The following is a 20,339-nucleotide window of genomic DNA, read 5'->3' as shown; positions in this document are numbered from 1 at the left end:
TCTCCACTGAAATGAGTAGATTTAACCTTTATAAAAGGCACCTTTACACTTTCTTTTTTACCACTGGGATTATTCGGATGACAGAAGGAGATGGAAATGTATGTTCCAATCCAGAGCTTGAACTCAGATGTCATTGTAAGTTTACAGCAGTATCAAATATTATTGTGAAAAGACTAGACAAAGTTATAATAATGATAAAAAATCAGCCATGAAAAATAAAGTATTTGCTTGTAAAATGTTTTTGGCTTTCTGCTGTGTTCACCTGTATCAGTGGAAAGTCTGCAAGCAAGGAGGTGAGTTTAAGAGGTTACTTTGACTTCATATTTTCTTTCTTCAGGTCTTCACTGGGATTTTTACCGCAGAAATGATCTTCAAAGTAATTGCCCTTGACCCCTACTACTATTTTCAGCAGGGCTGGAATATTTTTGACAGCATAATTGTTATACTAAGCCTAATGGAACTGGGTTTGTCCAGCATGGGAAACCTGTCTGTTTTACGCTCCTTTCGACTGGTAATGGCCTTATTCTGTTTTTACCCCTCTTCTTTTATTATGTATAAACTCTGACATGAATGCAACATATTTTCTTAAAAACGCATCTACTGATAAAGACTTCAATTGCTGCAAACTCCTGAACAGTATGTGACACTAATTATAGGCTGCGGGATAAATGGAATTGTTCCAGATTTACATCAGGGTAAATGAGAACATAATTTGATTCCTTCTAGCTGTGCCAGGTACTTGCAGCACACTTAAAATGTTTCAATTCCAATTTGTAATAAAAATCTGCCATTTTATACCTGTACACCTGTTAGCATAGTCAGCAGATAATTGATAGCCCAAGAAATGCAAGAGCCAGTAACTTGTCGTTTTAGAAGTTGTTATTCCTAAATTATATTATAAACATGCCACCATTCTTTTAAATGTTGTCAAAAGAAAATGTCTTTGAATTATTCACGAAGTGATTTTTTTTTTCTAGAACTCATCAGCATAATATAGCATCTGTCTTTCACGGGAACTCCTTAGCTGTCAGCTCCTTTGTTATGCACGGGATAGTGGTATTCTATTAATGAGAGACTGTCGACATATTGGAAGAGAAAAGTAGTTTCCTTGCCAGCCTGACATTTGTGTTGCACTTCATGTACCAGGATGTCCATGCTAATCATTCTGGCCATGATATGGCTTCACAGCTTGGAAAGACCAGGAAAATAAGCCCTTATGGTTACATTTAGTGGAAGACTTTTTTCCAAAATTCTCTGTGCTGCTCAAAAAATGCAAATTTTTCACCACTGCTGCTACGTCCTGAGAGTCTCCTATCAGTTTTTGAGCAATCCCTCTTCAATAGGGCTCAAATTAAACCTTCAGTTGAAAACACAGCACAAGGGCTAGGAACCATTTACATCCTTAAAATAGGTCTTAAGTGGGATGTGGGTTGTGCATAGACTGCGTGATCCTCAGCACAGAGGTGATTTTCACCCTGGGAGCTAACAGCTAATAGCATCTGGCTGAGGCTTGCTCTGAAACACAGAGGAATTGCTTCTCTGTGTGGGATTGAACCCTAAACCCCTTCCCCAAGATGCCTGCCAGGCTGTTTAATTTGAGGAGGAAAAGCAATGTAAAAGAAAATATTAAAACCTGAGATTTCCTCCTTCCATCTTCTCCCCCCATGCTATTGAGGGAATGAGCCTCTAAAAGCACGTCTATCTAACAAGGCAGAGCATAGCTCTGGAAAGGTTAATTCTCATCCAAGAAGCCCAACTGATATTTTATTAATAGATTAAGTGAGGTTAACAGGAAGTATGGCTAAAATCACCTTGTACTGCACACACTGTGGCATTTAACGTCTTTCACGTGTTACCTGCTTTAATAATTCATCGGCTGAAATGTCTGTTGCTTCTGTGAACTGACACTGTTGTTTATGTTTTGTTCACAGCTGCGAGTCTTCAAATTGGCAAAGTCCTGGCCGACCTTAAATACGCTCATTAAAATCATTGGTAATTCAGTGGGTGCCCTCGGTAACCTCACTCTTGTGCTGGCAATCATCGTCTTTATTTTTGCCGTGGTAGGAATGCAGCTTTTTGGGAAAAGCTACATGGACAATGTGAAGAAGATAAGCACGACCGGCAATTTGCCACGGTGGCACATGAACGATTTCTTCCACTCATTCCTCATCATCTTCCGAATTTTGTGCGGGGAGTGGATTGAGACCATGTGGGACTGCATGGAAGTAGCTGGGCAGCCACTGTGCCTTCTTGTCTTCTTGTTGGTCATGGTGATAGGAAACCTGGTGGTGAGTTCTTGAGATGTTTTTTTCTCCCTTTCCTGGTGGATGTGTGCAAATGTACCATTTTTTTAATCCAGAAATGGCAAATATCACATTGCTCCATGGCTTTAATTCGATGAACCAAGCTGTCACCCAGACAAAATTGTTCGTATCCCAAGTACAAAATTGATAGCATTGCATTACCAATTAGGAATGAAGGCTTACTGTTTTTTGCAGAAGAACAGATAATGTTTTACTAGAAGAAAGGCACATGGGCTGGTTATAATGATTTTATTCCTTAAGCCATTCATGGGGCTGAAGGGATTCCAGATCTCTTTTCTATACAGGAGTGAATATCACCTCAATGGTCACTATGTTGATAGATATTTTTATTTCCCTTCATTTTTGGTCCAGAACACATGAACCTTACAGCTAGAACAGTGTCTTTGAGTGAAGTTTTGAATGTCTTTAGCCTGCATGTTCTAGGAAGCTGCAGGTTGTGTTTACAGTAATGTCACTTGCTCGCTTGCTTTTTTAATATACTATCCCATAAGCATGGCTTACATAAGCTCCGAACCTATTAAGACTGAATTGTATTTCCCTGTTGACATCTTATGGAGCGCTTTGCTGGCTTGCAGTCATTGTGGAAATGTTTTGCCTATTCAGCTTACAGAGCGTCTTTGACATTGCGGCTCTAATGGGCTTACTGTTTATGTAGTGAGTTGTTTAATAGTAGATGCTGCTATAAAAAATGTCGGGGTTTGCTACCAATTGCTTTTAGTGGTTGTTTTGCTTTTAAGTACCCAATGTTTTGGTTCTCAGCTGCTGGGATAGAAAAGTTCTAGAAACAGCTTGTAGAAAAACAGAACGCATTGTTTTGTTTACATTCATTTATATTTTAATAGTTAGTTTTGCACTAAAAATGTTGACTGCAAGAGCAAATTATATTTTATATGGGTTTTTTTTATAGAATTCAAAAGATTAAACTATGATTACTCAGAAAGTGGCAGATTACTTATGTTTTTTTCCCTAACTTCCCGTTTCTATAGATTTTTCTTGGAACTAAATGTGATTAGGGGAGTTGGGGCAAATTATTACTTTCTGCATATCTTTTGGGGGAGTTTAGCCTGAGATCCAGAAAGTTAATCTCCCCCTGCCATTAAGCAATGGATTCTGTGTATGATAATGAAACCTGAAAATAATATGTGGTAAATTTTCAGGATAATGAAACCTGAAAATATGGGGAAAATGTTAACATTTGAAACATTCATGGGTTATTGAAAGATGTGAATTTGCAACATCTGATACCCTTGGATATTAACACCCATCCGTATGCATAAGTTCCATTAAATATAAAATCTGATTCAGCAGAGATTGCACTAACATTATCTACATATGCTTAACCTTCAGTGCGCAAAAAAGACTTTCCCAGATGTAAAACCAGGTATTGAAAACCTCTGTCAAACTGGATAAGCTGAAGTTACTGCTCAGCTGAAAGCAAAAATGCTATCCTTTTCAGCCAACAATTTTGTAAGCATGCGGCAATGACTGGTAAATAGGAATGATTATTGTCTGTAGATCACTCAAAAAAAAAAAAAAGAGGAAATGATTCATAGATGTGAAAAGAACAACAGATTCTGAATCGTGAGACTCATCCAGTGCTGACTGCGTTACACGGAGATTTCATGATGTTGATTAGCAGGTAGAGAGAAGGTCATCTTATTCCTCTGGCATCAGCAAAACTCTTGTTTTCTTTAGTGAGAGTCGATTGAATTCACAAACTCACTTGTTTGCTGAGCATCATCAGACCCAAAAATTCTGGTAGCCAAAAAGCACCACAAACCCTTTAAAATAAGAAGACTCGAGCGTTAAATCTTTTGCCTGTAACTGGGTTGCAATCTGTGCCAGCAGAGTTTTTCTTTTAATTTACTGAGATTGTCGTTCCTCCTCTGCATTTCAAGAGTCAGTTCTGATAAGAAAAATATTATCCTGAGGTTGTATCTCATTTGGACTCTGAATGCTTTCTTAGTCTCTGAAGGCATGGAGGAAATCCTGTCTTGTTTTTCCCTATGAAGCAGACCTGCACGCTCATCTAGATTAAATACTTTTATCTGTCACATAAGCCAGTACTTATGGTAGTGTCTGTGGTCACTTTCCCAACTGCAAGGCTAAGCGTTACAGAGCAGACCTGCTCTTTAACTACTGTAAAGTAATGGCTGCAGACTTGTGTCAGAAAAGTTACAACTGCTGCGATTCTGTGGTATGTTCAGTGATTTGGTTTGCAGGTCTTACTGAGCTTCACTACATAATTCAAAGGAATGGCAGAAGAAAAACAAGGAAAGTTAATAAGTGTCGTGGGCAACTTCATGTTATAGAGCAGTCCAGCTGTTGAAAGGAATTTTAGTAAATCTTGTATCTCTGGTTTGTATTCATATATCCTGAAAATGTCTTGGACCAGTGCAGTGCCATATGAAACTATGTTTACTGCTGGTCAGCTGGTATTTGTGTCATCTTCAAAGAACTAAACTTCACAGCATAGTTGGAAATTCAGTGCCATGTAACTGCCTTTTGCATGATAGTACCGTGCTACTATTGTCAGAAGGCATTTTTAGAGTCATTGAAGCTGCTTTGGAAGGTAAAGCCAAACCAGACAGATAATAAAATAGTTTCTGCCTCATTTGTAAGAAAGAGCTTCTGAAATTACTAACTGAATAATTATGCTTACTGTTAAGGTTAATAAAGGGCTTAACATATTTCCTACATACGTTTATGCTACTGAGGTTAATAAGGAAAATCACCAAGACAGGAATTATTAAGAAGATGTAGGGGAATTTGAGTAGCAAGGCAGTCCCTGGTGCCCCCTACTCTGGCGGGTCAGCTGATGTGAGAGTCGAGCGTGACACCAGCCACTTCTCAGGGGACAATTGCATGTAATGGGCGCTAACAACGTGCATAAATAAAACTGACACTTCAATCACAGAAGGAACAACCTTCCAACCTCTTTGTGTGTGCATGACGTACGCTGGCCAAGCCACCCTTTTATTCTTCTCCCAGCCACTTGGATGAAGCCTGGTTTTTACCAGCTTTTCCTGAAATGCCATCAAGTGAAGGGCAACTTGACGCACAGCAGAAATGCACTCACTGTCTTTGCTCATGCTCCGATTTGGCTGTGTATGACATAGCACCCAAAAAGCACCGATTAGTGTTAACCCAAGCTAACAGCCACAGTGCATTAACTCACCCTCAGGGCTGAGTTTCTGGACTGCCGTTGTCTCACCTCTGCCTGATTTACATATATCCCCTAGTACTTCCATGGCACATACACCACTGTTCCCCAATCCACCACAAGCTGGTAATTCACTGCTGAATTTCCATGGTGGATTTTGTCTTCCTGGAGTCACAAGCATGCCAAGATGTAGAGTCTGTAACCAGGGAAGTGACATTTTCAGAATTTTCCTGAAAGGTGAAATATAAGGCTGGAAGTGCTCTTTTAGGATCAGTCCTAGGCTTTTTTTTTTTTTTTTTTTTTGTCTACTGCCCATGGAAATGCTATTCACTCAGGAAAATATTAATGACATTTTCTGAGAACACAAAGGTAGAAAGTACCACCAATTTCTAAGGTATCAGGCTACCCTGTAGGAAGAATTGTATAACCATTATCATTGAACTAATGCGTGATGCATGGAATTATGCAATACAAAGTGTAAGGTCATGCACTCAGCCCTCTTTAAGAATTTATATTATGATCAAGTAGCTTACCAACAGAAAATATTTGACAGGATAATAAAAGTATATGCATCAGTCACTGTGGACATCTACATCTGAAATAATTGCATGGAGATGCTTTTGTAGTCAGATGTGGTTAATGGAGTCTGTGAAGTCATAAAATATCTTACCCAAAAAGACATCTAAAATACATCAGATTAAAAGACCCTAAAAGTACCTGTTTCTGTCCCTGAAGTGTTGAGAGGCAAACTCTTCTGTAGATATCCCCATATACATATCACTCTGGCTGACTGAGCCAGTATGATGTACCAAAGTACCAATACATTGCACCCATTAAAAAAGTAAATGAGATTCTAATACGTATCACGAAAGGTAATTACAGAGGAGAAAGGAGAGTATCAATGCTGTTGCACAGTGATCTGCAATACTGGATATGCAATACATGCCATTAATGACTGATGCTCAAGAAAGATTAAGTACTGCTGGGAAAAGCACAGTATGGGAATATGAAGTTGATGAGGGGAATGCAGACCTATGGATGGAGGGAGAACAGTTTAAGTAACAGGATACTGCTCATCCCAAAACAAAGGAGTATAAATCACTGCAGGTACCTTTAGGCTGGGATTGGAAAGGAGGCTTCTGACTGTCAGTGCAGTGAGGTTGTTTAGGAGGACTTTCCAGCAAGACTGACTAGCCCCAAACCAGCAGTGTGTGAGATGGAGCTTGATTAGTTTGTGAAGGAAACAACCCATGTTAACAGGGGGCTTGAATTGGTGACCCAAGAGGACCTTCCAGACCTGTCTTCCTATGGTAATTTGAGCGCCTGGCAGCCGAGCTGCTCAGCATGGTTTGGATGAGATTTGAAGTGGCCTGCTTTGGTTAAACCCAATGGAAACTTCTCTCTGAAAAAGTCAGACACCTGGAGCCCGTCCTTTTATTCTGCTTCCACATCTCAGGAAACCTTAATGAATATTTTTTCTGTTTTAACATGGCCCATGACCGTACACACAGAAATCTGGAAATGTCACATTCTTGGAAAAAAAAGGTTTGTCCCTCCCTACAAATCAGTGTAGGACAGTTCCTTGAAGAGGTGTTCTGGGAAAGTGCTGCTAAACCTCCATCAGGTTAAAATCTATGAATTCTCAAGCTGGTCAGACACCAAGAAAAACTCATTAGGCTTCATTCACCATCATTTTGATCTTTAACAGCCACAATCTGTTGATACAATGGCATATTACCAGAGCTGTTCTGACAGAGACATGTCTCTGCAACAGGGCACGAGAGAAAGAAATCAAGTTACAGGAAATGTGAGCAATGCATAACTTCTTAGTAATTCCACTTCAGCATGTACTTCCACAAGATTCTTCCTTCCTGCCACTAAAAGGTTGTCCTTTTAGCATTAGCTAAATGTCCATTAGCACCACCAATGCAACCTGGATGGGAATAAATGTCCTAGAAAGGGGAGAAGGGTGTGAGGGATGAAGGGCCATTTAGCACAGATCTTGGCCTGATGGATGTGCAAGAGAGACATTTGGGATGGGGAGGATTGTTTGGGTGGGGAAGAGAAGTGACTACAGGCATATGGAGTCACCAGCCCTAGAGGTATTTAAAAGGCGTGTAGATGTGGCGCTTAGGGACATGGTTTAGTGGTGGACTAGGCAGCGTTAGGTTAACGGTTGGATTCAGTGATCTGAAAGGTCTTTTCCAACCTAAATGATTCTGTGATTCTCTATGTGAAGCTTAGTCTATGAGAAGAAATTCATAGCAATTTCCTATCCTGAATCACTTTCCTAAGTGACAGACCCTAAGTAATGTAAGGAGTCATTGGGTCCCATGTGGCTATCTAATACTTAGCAGCTATGGCTGTAATCCTACGGTTAGGCAAAGTCACTTTCTATGTGTGCCTGCAAATTTTTGTCTATTCAGACTGATTGTTTTCTTTCCTGCCTGTTTTTTTTAACATTAAGAACAAAGTAAAGGCATGTGATAAATGTTTAATTCTGATTAGCTTTGTTTGCCTTTTTTTTTTTTTCTTTGTTTGCTAATGTTGCCTTTAGTTTGGCGTTTGCAGTCAAGCAAACAACAAAAACCTCAAAAAGGAGGTAGCTGTGGTGTACAGTGTATAAATATGTAAGATGGGGCTACTATTTGGATTGTATGGTCTTCAGCACGGGGGATTTGGTTATGTATAAAACCATTTCCTAGAGTTAATTACTGAGTGTTACCACCTGAGCACCACAATCTCTAATTGAGGAACATAAGAGGGACTGTATATGGCCACTGTGTAGGCAGATTGGTAGCCTGTCCTGGGGGTATCCATCAGCTAGCCAACTGTATGGATGTAACAAGCGTTTCACAGGCAAGGGACTATCCCAGCTGGAAGTTTGTGGTCAGCACAGGGTATAGAGAAGTTTAATAATATGGAGCAAGATGACCTTTTCCATTTGTCCTCAGCGCCACAAAATGTTCCTGGGCACATTTAATTTAGTAGGGTAGAAGTAGCCATAAAGTCCTGTCTCACCCAATACTGATACATCTCCATCACTGCAAATTTCTCTGCAGATCACAGCCGGGCTTGAAAGAGGTTTATGGTAATGTGTCAGATTTTCTCTTCGTTTAAATGAAATGGATATAGAGAACTATCACTGTCCCTTGTGGTAAAATCACAAGTAATAGCAAAATAGCTAGGCATCTAACAGGCCTAGGAAAAAGTGGATTACAATTTTACATTTCAAGAGCTCAGACAGCAAAAGCATATTATAATGGTCAAAGAAGGTCTTCAGATGAGACTTGTATTTCTGCCTGACATGAAGGGACTGTCACTGAGGAAGCTACATCGAGACTGGTGTTTTTAAAAGACATGAAGCATTACACCAGGAGTTTTCAAGACCATGAAACTTTTTAGAGGGTGATTAAGGGTTGCTTTACCCCAAAGGAACGAGGCCTCATTCATTAAGATTTCTTGTGCCAATATACAAATGAAAATGGAACACTAATGACATATGATAGCACATTTCCAGCTACCTCCTTATTTTCTTTTCATATTATATACAAATCTAGAACTACTGAAGCTCCGTTTTCATAGTTTTTACTGTCTATCCCTAGAGAAATGTACAACTCAAGAGTTGCAGCCAGACTTGCTGCCCTGAATCAAGTTAATTATTTTTGCATTTAATGACAAACATGTTCTTATTCATGGGGGCCACTGAAGACATCCACTCTGTGAATAAAGGTTAATCTCCTTGGAGGGAAACGTAGTATTTATATTGCATCTGATGATTAATATAAATGAACTGGAATTTTAAAATATTGTGTGCCTTCTAATTGCAAATACTGGGTTAGATCTGCTTGCTGGAAATTAAAGCAAGTTTGGGGAGAAGGTATTACAAGCCCGAGTTACAACATTTTAGGGTTTATTTTTTTAATTTTCATATGACAGTAGAGGTCTGCGTCCTCAAGCTTTGTACATTGTACTTCTACCACCAAGCAGGTGCTCTCCTTGGGGCCCACCAGTTCCACTTCTTTCCAAATGGAAGGAAGAGGGGATAAGATGCAACTATATAAAGCTGGGGAGGAACAGTGTTTTTCAAGGAAATGTGCATCCACAGGAGGTTCAAAGAGAAGCTCAGGTTGTCCCAAGTCTTGCATGAGCACTGCCTTCCCTCTGCTCTCTCTGCACCCCCATGTTCGTGTCCTGGATGCCATTGTTCACCTTATCTGCTCTTTCAGCAGCTCTCAACATTCTGGAAATGTGCATTTGTGTTTTGGTTGCATCAGCTGAGAAGGCCACTAGACAAACAGGCAAGAATAGGCATGTCAGTAATAGTCATTGTCAGGACACACAAAATCTGCAAAGCGGCAAGCGGAGTGTGTGTGGGGTGCTGTGGAGGAGCAGGACTCATCAGAAAGCTGCAGGAGCCGTAATGAGAGCTGAGGTAATACTGTAGATGGGGGCTGGAGAATTAGAGGGTCCAGAAGAAGCCAGGGAGCCCAACGGATCATTAGTGAGAAGTGGAAGTGTCATTTGAGTCTGTCTCATCAACTCGGACACTTACATAAGGGAGGCGAATTTTCTTTCTCGAGTCACATGCATCTTTGCAGAAGGGCAGCCCAGAATACATGAATAAGCACATTTGGGGACACAAGCAAAATAGAGTCAAAACAACTGTCAGCATGTTACCATCCTTTTTGCTTCCACTGATGTATGCTTATGGCTGGCAGCAGGTACATTTAGCATGATACTGGAGAATTCAAACCTCAGAGGAAAGTAGATAAACCCCAGCACATTTCCCAGCTTCTCCCTTCATATTTTTCATGCCAGCTACCTGCATAGTCCATGTGTCCCAAAGCAATTTTTGTTATTTGTATTCCCCATTATCCATCCTTGCTTGAGCAGTGTCTGGGAAGCAGAGCACTCAGATAGCTGATGCTTTTGAGCAAACATCTGGCTATATCCAGTTAAGTATTAAACATCCTCAAGAGTAATGAAAGGTCCACCAGAAACATATAGCATCATGTGATGAATCAAAAAGATAAATCCTGACACCAATCGTCAATCAGTCCAGTTGCCTCTGATGACTCCTAGCAGAGATGGAAAGCTTGCATCCTCGTATGCGTTACTTTAAAGACAAACCTTTTGCCTAAGACTCCAGACTTTAAAAATTGTGTGATTTATCAGTGCCCACATAAATAATTTATTTTGTTAGGTAGATATATCCCACCCTCATGTGTAACACCAGATGCTGGTGCTAAAAAGTCTGGGGAAATTAACCTCAAGGTATTTATGATGGACTATCAAAGACTGCTGGGTTTCAAAAATGCCATTGTATGGTAGATTAAGTAGAGTCCATTCAAAGCTGGGAGGTATCGGGCTGCTTTGCCCAAAAGATGTGAGGGAAATGCACCTGAGAACAGATGGGAGGAGAAGCTACTTTCAAAATGTACTCCTAAAAAATAATCTGCTTCCTTCTGTCACTCCAGATTTATGAGTTTCTGTATCCTGCCACAGGCTCAGTTGTTTCTTCTGAAGAGTTGAATCTTGGCACTTGGTGACTAAATGCGAGCATGAATCTTGTATTAGGGGACAAGTGTGTTCCGTTCCTGTTTTCAAGGTACTATGTGGTGCCCGTGTTAAATATATACTAAAATCTGCCAATTTTTTCCCTGCAACATCCATCCACAGGAAGGTAGATCTTTTTAAATACAAATAGCCAAATTTCTAATAAAAGTTGGCGTACAGAAGAGGAGTGAGCTTTTGCTTGTGGTGCAGCTCAAAGGAGGCTGAAAACAAAAACTGGACTAAGGCTCTTTTTTCATCTGTGAAATAAAGAATTCCTAAAAGCAATAATTCAAACCAGATTCATTGGTGGGCTGTGACAGATTTTGGCATTTGGTGCAGATTTTCATTGGTAGAATTGTAAGTATTGCTTCTTGATCTATAAATGAGTCACTGGGATGTATCAGAGAGGAATAAAATCTAATAATGCTAGTGCTCTTCCTTAGGTATGTATATAAGGGAATATGAAACTATCTCTCATTAACCTTCATGGGTGTGAGACTTATTAGAAATACGGAGGAAGAAAAATGCTAATACATTAGTTCAGTCAACCTGCCCCTTGGAAACCATCCTTATGCCTTTTGTTCTAATTGTGTTTCCAAGTCAGAGATATTTCTCTAAAAATATTGCTTAAGCAATGACTCTGTTATATGAACTTCTGACAAGATGAAATATTTTTAATAGGATCCACCATATATATATATATATATATATATATATATGTACATATATATATATTATTTGTGAAGATGATACTAGTGGATTGTTTGTTGAGATTTGGTTGTAGTCTGGGGATTGAAGAGGAGCTGAGTTTTCAAAATAAAAACTGCAGCCCTGTTAATATAGTAGGCATCAGTAGGGTAAAATACTGCCCATTTTTTGTCCTACATCTGTCCTTGGTTACTAGTGTAAGTAGGGTTTTGTCAGTGGTTAAGTTCTTGCTATTAGATGGGTAGTTATTAAAAATCTAGAAGACGCTGAGTCAAATTTAATTGGACAAGAGTGTGCAAAGGTAAGTACAACTAAATGTGTCTCTTTTTATTAATGTCACTGTGCGAGTTGCCTGGATGTCATTGAAAGGGTAATGACAACAGAATTCTTCCTAACATGTATTGAGGGAAGGACAAGGTTTTAATATTAAAATAGACCAGGTGGTGCAAATTTAATACATTATTCATTACTCCTAGACATCTTATACTTTTGTTTAAAAAAAAAAAATCAGTTAAAAATATTATTTTTTCCCACCAAAACTAAGCAGTGAGCAGTTCATTCTAACAGTTGCCTCTAGAAATAGCTTGTTAAAAGGGATATGTGAAACAATCAGCTAGTTGTGACAGCCTTAACCTTCTTAGGAGCTGTATGATATTTAAAAGAGACTGTAATTTATCCCATGTATCCCATTTATTCCATGTAGAGCGCATATTCATATCTGCATTTCTCCACCTAGCACACATGTGGCAACATGGTCTGTGGCTTCCCAAGGAAATATGCTGAAGAATACATCTGGAAACTCAATGTAGTACACAGGATTAGATGCCAGTTTCCTGCCTTTTTGGGTCTTATTGAACAGTAAGAAGTTCCTGTGGTCAAAGAGGTCCTGCCTTTGGTCTCCTGCTACCGTCCCACATTTCCTCCTGTTCGCAAAAGTCAGCTTGGCTGGCTCTTACTCTGTTACACTCCTCTAAATCCAATAAAGCCACTGTCTCACATTTGCCAAGGAGAATCTGCAACAGATACGGATCTAGTCCATCAATTTTGTATCACTGCAAACGGTGCAAAGGAAAGGAGAATCAGACCTGTTGGGTTTTTTTATCCCTGTTAACATTTTTATTTCTTTGCTGCTATTTAAGTCTCTTTTGTTCTATTTCCTTCTCTCTAGATTTCATGTGTTATCTTTTCTTTTTCCTGTTTTGTTTGGGTTGTCCCTAGCCAGATTCTTGTTTAAATTAGTTCTCATTGAATATGACCCAAATCTGCCCTTTTGTCTACCTAAAATGTATTTTCTTTCTTTTTGGTCAGCTCTGGCCTTGATTATAGTAATCCTCTCTTTGACATTGCCACATATCTCTGCTGTAGTCTTCCTGGTCTCATGCTTTGAGCAAATCTCCTCCTCTTTAAACATTGCTTTGGCTTTCTGCCTTTCGTGACATCTTCTGCAAGCTCCATCTCATCGTGTATCTTGACTTTACCCTTCCCAATCCATGAGCAAATTCAAAGTCTCTGTTCTGAAGCCATTTGAAATTCCTGTAATTATTTCAATGCAAAAATGGTTTTATTTTTTGACCAAGCCAATTTTTGTACAGAAGCTCTGCCTTCTGTGGGTCATAGTGGGTCATATTTTCTCAGGAAAAGAATACATGCTAACTGAACTTACGGTTTGGATTGAAGTATACTTTATATTTTCCATGCTGAATGTTCATGGAGATGAAAAGAGGCATTTACATTTGTCTTTGGGGATGGACATTTTTCAAGCAGCTCTATTCTCAGTTCGTCCTCCTTCCCCTCTGTTTGCTGCCTCCTCCCCACCACCAGTTCCCTTCTCTTTCTGGCCCCCCTCACGTATACTCATTTGTTGCAACCGCACAACTAAGAGCACTCTTATGCTCCTTGTGCTACAAACTCCTTTGTATGGGTGTTTCTTCCAGGAGGTCTTCCATGTCCCTTCTCCTCTCCTGTAATTCTCTTGTCTCCCACATTTAGATGTCATGCCATCCCATTTCTGAGAGATTCAGCAAGTGCAAAATGCTTCCTGATGTCTCTCTGCTTGAAAACACAGGCAGGTGGCTGCAACTATAAACTGGCCAGGGCATGAACTCAAATATTATAAGTGTCCCTCCTCTGTTTTGGTAGGACATTCCCTGGCCACCCCGTCCCAGCTGGTGCCTGGGCATTCAGGGGACAGCCCTGGCTGGGGACAGCAGCCACGAAGCAATCCTGCCTGGGGAAAGAGCAGGGAAGAGAGGTCAGCAGCATACCCTCAGGGATGGAGAACAGGCCTTGGCTTGTCTTTGTTTACTACTGCAGAAGCAATTTTTAGATCATAAAATGGACTAGCTGCCTAGCTCTTGGTTCCTTTCTTCTCTCTAGCAGACTGGCAGTGAGCATAAACTCATAAAAATACTCTTATGGACAACTTACATCACCTACTTTCTCCTTTGCTTCCCCAATTGTATGTCCATCCTGCACTAAAGAAGATTTTGAGTAACCCCAGGTGCTGGGATTTCAGTCAGGCACACAGAATACAATTAATAAATAAAATAATTTTCAAATTTCCACATCAGCAAAATAACTTTGTATTTCCTGATATAAGAAGGTAGTCAAAGATGAGGTCATCATGCCTGGAAAGAAGAGTTTGCTTTGATCATGAAGTTGAGCACAGACTTGATTTGAAGGCTGCTGGTAGCCAGTCCTCCATGAAGTGCTTTTCTTATGTTTTTAGTAATGCTTCTCTGCAAGACACAGTTCAGAGCCAGCTTTATCCTGTAGACATACACTGCAGGAAGAAAGGACATCTACTGCCTTCCCTTCCTTGCAAAAGAACAAGTATATCACCCTGGGGCTTTAGGAAGCACTAAGAAACCTGCAGAAGTAGCCACAGCTAAGCCAGAGACCAAAGGGGATGGGCTGCTGACTGGGGACACCATAGGAGCCAGGAGCAGATGATGGCAGAGGAAATGGGTCAGTTTTTAGGACAGCAGTGAGGCACGTGTGTCACCACCTCCTGCCTTGCAAATACAGGGTGGCTCTCATTTTGGAGATGTAACCGGCATCACTGCTGGTAAACCCTCCTGCCCTGTTTCTTTCATTAAAGACAGGGGTTTGTCCTGCTTTTGAGTCATCGGTCTTCTCCAGCAGAGGTATGTGAAAGCTGCAAGCCCAGCTATGTGCTGTGACGACAGGAGATTTTGTACTGTGCAAAATTACTAGCAGAAATCTATTTTGTAGCTTTCCTGAAAGATGCCCACCTGGCTGGCAGACAGCTCTGTCACTCTGTTCTGCCCTCCCAGGACTCTGCACTTGCAAAATGTAAAAAATCAGAACCTCCTTACACCCCCCAAATTCACTAAATAGGCATCCTTTTCACATTTCACTTAATAGGAAAGTGCAATTCCATGATGGAGCCCAAGTTATAATTTCAAACCTGGGAAATAGCTTAGAAAATAACTTTTAAAGGAAATAGTGTTCCCCTCCCTATTAAAAAAACTAAAAAGAAGAAAGAAAGCTAGTATTAATTATTTCTTGACTCTCTGATTTAATTTTTGAGTCTCTGAGCCTACCCTCATATTGATTTTGCTTTGGTGTAATATATTCAATGCAGGGAAGTCATTCCTTACTGTGGCCACTTTCACTGGTATTCTTTCTCTGCTATTCTGTTTCCAGGGGTTTTTTTTATCCTTTCGGTTCTCTGGGGCTTACCTTTCCGCAGATGTTTTCTGCCATGTGTGAATGGGAATTAACTCTTTCTCTTGATCTCCAGTCCTGACTGCCCAAGGGACATGATAGCCTGTAGATGACTGAGTGCAAATCTTAGCACAGTCTTTGGTCATGGCTGGGTGTCCCCCTCCCCGGGGAGGTGTAGGATCTGAATTTTAAAGGGATGACTCCAGGGATCCCACTCTGCCTTGACAGGGCAGTGTCCTCCACATAAGCCCAGCCATGCAGGGTTAGGCCTGGTGTGGTCTCTGGGTAAAAACCACAGAGCTTAAACTTCCAAAATTAGGGGGTTTTTCTTGTGTCTAGTCATTGTATAATAATTGGTAGAGCAGCTGATGAGGTGGTGTTTGCATACGAGTAGTGAAAATATTCCAGGGATAATATGTGTGTTTCTCCCCTATCATCACTCCTTGCTAGGAGCAGCAATAGCAAAGACTCTCAAGTGTGTACAGTCAGTCCAAGCCTGCGCAGTCTGTCTTGCTCTCTAGTTGTCTTGACATTCTCATTATCATGACAGCTAAACACTTTTGTTGACTGAGCACAAAGGTTATTGTTCTTGGTTTGTAATCAATAAACTTTCCATAGTTTTCCTAATGCTTTTGGGGTATGTTGAGCCTTTAAACACCACAAACACAGCTGTCTTGCTGGGAGAGGTTTGCAACTGGACTTGTCTGATAGCACTGCTTGTCCGTCTGGACAGTGGTTTGAGAAGTCCACAGCAGCTCTGATGGAGCTCTTGCTATGCTGGTGAATTAGTGTTGTTCCAACATCTGATGAAAAACCTGTGGGAATATGTCTGCTTTTAGGCTGTGGCTTTAGTAGTGGAAAGAATATATCTGCCTCCACTCACCATCCCACCCTCCTCTCTCAAATTAGCCTTGGAGAATAAGATTTTCAGATCAGGAAGCACTTGTTTTCCAGAGACTAGTCTTCTGATACTTCTAAGGGACTTACTTTCAAAAAACACTGAAAGTCATCAGCTAAAATAGAAAAAATCTAAATTCAGTTCAGTAGTTCTTGACCAGCACTTGGAGTGGTACGGTCTGTGTGCACATTTATACCCACATAGGTGGATAACAAATGAAAAAGACTTGGTAACATGAGGGATCCACCAGGCTGTGGTAAGAAGTGTTATGGGTTGCCTCAGATCTGTGTTTCAGGGTGACAAGGACATAGGTCCCCTCATTCTGCCTGCTTTCAGGGTGCTGTAAAGGCTGGCTGCGGGAAAGGAGAGGGAGAGGCTGGAGGCTGGTCCTTGCAAGACTGGAGCTGGAGAAGCGTCAGCCTCCCCTCTCAGTTCAGCCTCCCTCTCTGAAAAGGCATTTTCATCATGTGGTCCAGCGTGTCAGACTGGCAGCAAGAGCAATGTTGACGTGGTGCCCTTTGCCTGCCTCCTCCTCTCAATAGGATGTACCCATGCCAGGTCTGACATACCCCCTGCTAGTGCAGCTTTATAGCTCCACTGAAAGCAGGGAGGGATGAACGGCAGCTTAAAATGACCTCAAAAAACTCCTATGTGGCACAAAGGTGCTGTGAAGTGTAATTAATGGGCTTAATCTACCCTTCCATTACTCAAGGAGATTTACTTTTATGTAAAGTGGCGAGAACAGCACCGAGGAATCTGTCCCATTAATTATACATACCCCTTTAAACTCTGAAGTGAGAAATAGGGTGACCGTTCCCCCCACCCATGGACACACCATCAAACATGGGCGAGCACGGCTGCCATCCAGCATCACTTCTCTGCCTTGTACTGCTTAATGACAACCGGCTGCACAAGAGACCACTGAAACTGTGGGGAAATGTAATGTCAATACCTGAAGTGGAGAATGGTCAGCAAAACCCCTAGCCTTATGGTAAATACCACAGAAACACTAATGGAATGGGGGGGACATTCATCTCACCCCATTTCTAGAGTCTGCCGTGCAGGTAGTTACGGCTGTATCAGCCACCCTACCTATTCTTCACAGTCAACGGAGAGAAAAGGCTCTTTCACTCCTTCATTTTGTCTCATCTGGTGCAGCCATCAGTTTTAGGATGGGGCACACTGGGGCCAGGCTCCTCTGACCGTATGGATTGGATCTAGTCTGTCTATAAAGGGAAGTCTAGATGCCTTCGACTCCCCTAAAGGGAATGTGAGTGCCAGCCATGCCCCAAGGCTGCACTTTTCAAGCACGCTGTCTGCGAACGCTGTTCTGCACAGGCAGGGGAAATGCACACGATAGCTGTGAGGCTAGGGGAAAAATCAGGCCTTGTTCTCTTCTTTCTCCAGGAAAACGGAAATCATTCACATGAAATCACTTTTGTATTTGCATATCAGAGAATTATACCTACCATATTACTCCAATTTTTCTTTCCTGTGGAGAACATGCACTCTCATTACCATCATAAAGGAGTTTAGGGATCTTACATGGAAAATGAGCTGGATTTGGCACATTGTTTTAATAAATGTTCTTTTTATATTATTATATTTATTTATATTATCATTTATATTTAAATAGATAAACTAGTTATTTCACCAAACAGGTTATCATGGAGTTGATAAGAAAAAAGTCCTGTTGCAATGAACAGGTCTTACTATAGTGCTCCACAAACCTCTCATCTACAACTGCTAGCCTGTCTTGTAGGATCAAACTACGTCCACTTGGGAATTTGTATGGCTGCAAGGCAGGAAATCCATATTCCCATTTCTATGTGTTTTCCTAGCTGATCTTGGGCAAGAAACGTGAAGGACATCAATTCTGCTCCAACCTGTATTCTCTCCCACCTGCCCCTGGCCACAAAGATCTCATGCCATATTTGTGGTATCATGATCATTTTGACAGCAAGAAACTAAGATATCACGAGAATGGGATTATGAGATTGACTACAGGATAAAGAGAAGCTGGACTGGGAGTATATAAGCCTCTTATCCAAGCACAAATAGCTGAAATAATAGAAAAGGGACTATAGAAAAGAACTGATCATGTAAATTGCTTTTTGCAGGAGTACTCTCTCTTGGTAAACTTTGCCCTGGGATGAAAATGTACAAAGAATGGGAAAATACACTTCCAAGGAAAGAAATAATCCTCCAGTAGTGGAGAGATGGACTAGATGACCTATTACTGCAGGTCTCTGGCTTAAACTTAGATCTCACACTTCCTTGATGTAGTGAAAGCCCCTTTATGAACAGTTTTTCTTTGCAGCTTCATGGATTTTGCTACAATAAACAAAATAAAATAATTGGTACATATTGTATTAGGCTTGCTAGAAGTCATCAAGGTCTCCAAAGAAAAAAATGCATCTTTCCCATCTGTGCCAGCCAAAGAACAGTGCAGATTTCCACCACCATCAGAAAACAAACAGGAACAAACAGAAAACAAACACTGGTCAGAGAGTGCTTGAAGAGCTTCTTGCTGGTCTAACAGGCACTGCCAGAGAAGTGAGTTTGAATAGGTTGAGGTGTATGGGTCCTGTTGTATCCACAAAAAAAGTATTAGATGAGTAGTTGATGATCCTGGCAGGTACCTCACCATGCTGCTCTTTCTGGGCTTTTCCATGCAGCTGAGTGACAGCAGTGACAATGTGCTGCCACAGGGATAACATTTGTTTTAACTGCTTTCTTTTTTTGCACGACAGAATTCACTGGTGGGGCATGGTTTTTGCTCTGGACCCTGTTGTTATAGAAAAACCTGCTTAGCTGGCTCCTAGGAGATTCCTCTTCCACAGGGAAGCACCCTCAGGTGATGCAGGGCACTCATAGGTGCCCTCAACTGTCCTTCCTATCCTCCATCTCCTGCAGTAGAGATGATGGTATGCATCTGCAGTTTGAATATCTTTAGTTGTTTGAAGGGTCCTGTGGGCTTACAAGCAAACAAGTGCTCATGAGAGCAGCTCCTGAGCTGCTCTTGCTTTATGAACCTCCCACCTGAGAAGGTGATCCCATCTCTGACTCCAGCCTACTGGCATTTGTCCTGTGTGGCCCAGGCAGATGAGAACATCTGGCCTTAGTTGCTGCTCAGTGTGAAGTTCATTAAACTTCATGCACAGGAAAGGACCAGGGGTTTGAAAATCAAACTCCCGTGTTTTGTTGGCAGTGTGCCGTCAAGACAGATCCCTCTACAGGAAAAGCCACATGGGTGAACTCATATTAGATCTTCTGCAATCAAACAAGACCAGTAGCTGAGGACCTCACTTTGGAGGTGGCTTAACCCTGCCATTGAACTTGCATAGGTCCAACATCATTCTTGCTCCTAGCTAAATGAAATACAGAATTATTTTCAATCTGCTAAGAAATGACCTTAGACTTTCCAATGGGTTTTCAGCCTATATTCAGTGCAGTGCGTGACCCCAGGGAGAGTGCAGGGCAGCAAACATATTGCTGAATCAATTCACAGGAGTGCAGGAGGATTGCAGGGGCTGGACACTGTTTGACTGAACAACAGGTGGAAGGTTAAATATGTAAAGATTTATATCCCTCTATTTCTACCAAATCAAGGCAAATACAAGAATGGAAGGGAAATGAGGGAGCAGTCACATGCTTTTGCTCCAAAAGTATTTTAACTTCAGCAACAGACTTTGCAGACAGATATTTTCAAAGAGGGTTTGATCAGAAGGTGTCATCTGAAATTACGCTGTCTGTTTTTGTACTGTGATGGCCAAAACAAAAGGAGGCAATGGAGCTGAAGTGTTCAGACTGCAACCCACCCTGACAGTGTATGTGGCTCCCAGCCTCCACCAGCAGCCCATGCCTAGGGCTCCTTGGGAAGGAGGGGTCCTTCCAGCAGCCTGCTTTCTCCCCGTGGCTGGGGAAGCTAAGAATTAGCTTCACGGCTTCCAGCCTCTATGCTCTTCACTTGCTGTGACCGCAGAATTGGTGCAGC

At 41.3% G+C, this 20,339-nt stretch overlaps 1 protein-coding gene across 1 annotated transcript in view; it reads left to right on the top strand.

Moving 5' to 3' along the window:
• The window catches only part of SCN5A (sodium voltage-gated channel alpha subunit 5), a 218,687-nt gene that overhangs the window by 121,968 nt on the left and 76,380 nt on the right, over positions 1–20,339 (top strand). The window contains exons 15-16 of the mRNA XM_072851539.1: positions 338–511; positions 1,932–2,288. Coding sequence (XP_072707640.1) covers positions 338–511; positions 1,932–2,288 — 531 coding nt within the window. The remainder of the gene's footprint in view (positions 1–337; positions 512–1,931; positions 2,289–20,339) is intronic.

The sequence above is a fragment of the Ciconia boyciana genome, chromosome 2 (genome assembly GCF_034638445.1).
Source record: "Ciconia boyciana chromosome 2, ASM3463844v1, whole genome shotgun sequence".
In the NCBI taxonomy this organism is placed as follows: Eukaryota; Metazoa; Chordata; class Aves; order Ciconiiformes; family Ciconiidae; genus Ciconia; species Ciconia boyciana.
This window is presented reverse-complemented; position numbering and strand designations above follow the sequence as displayed.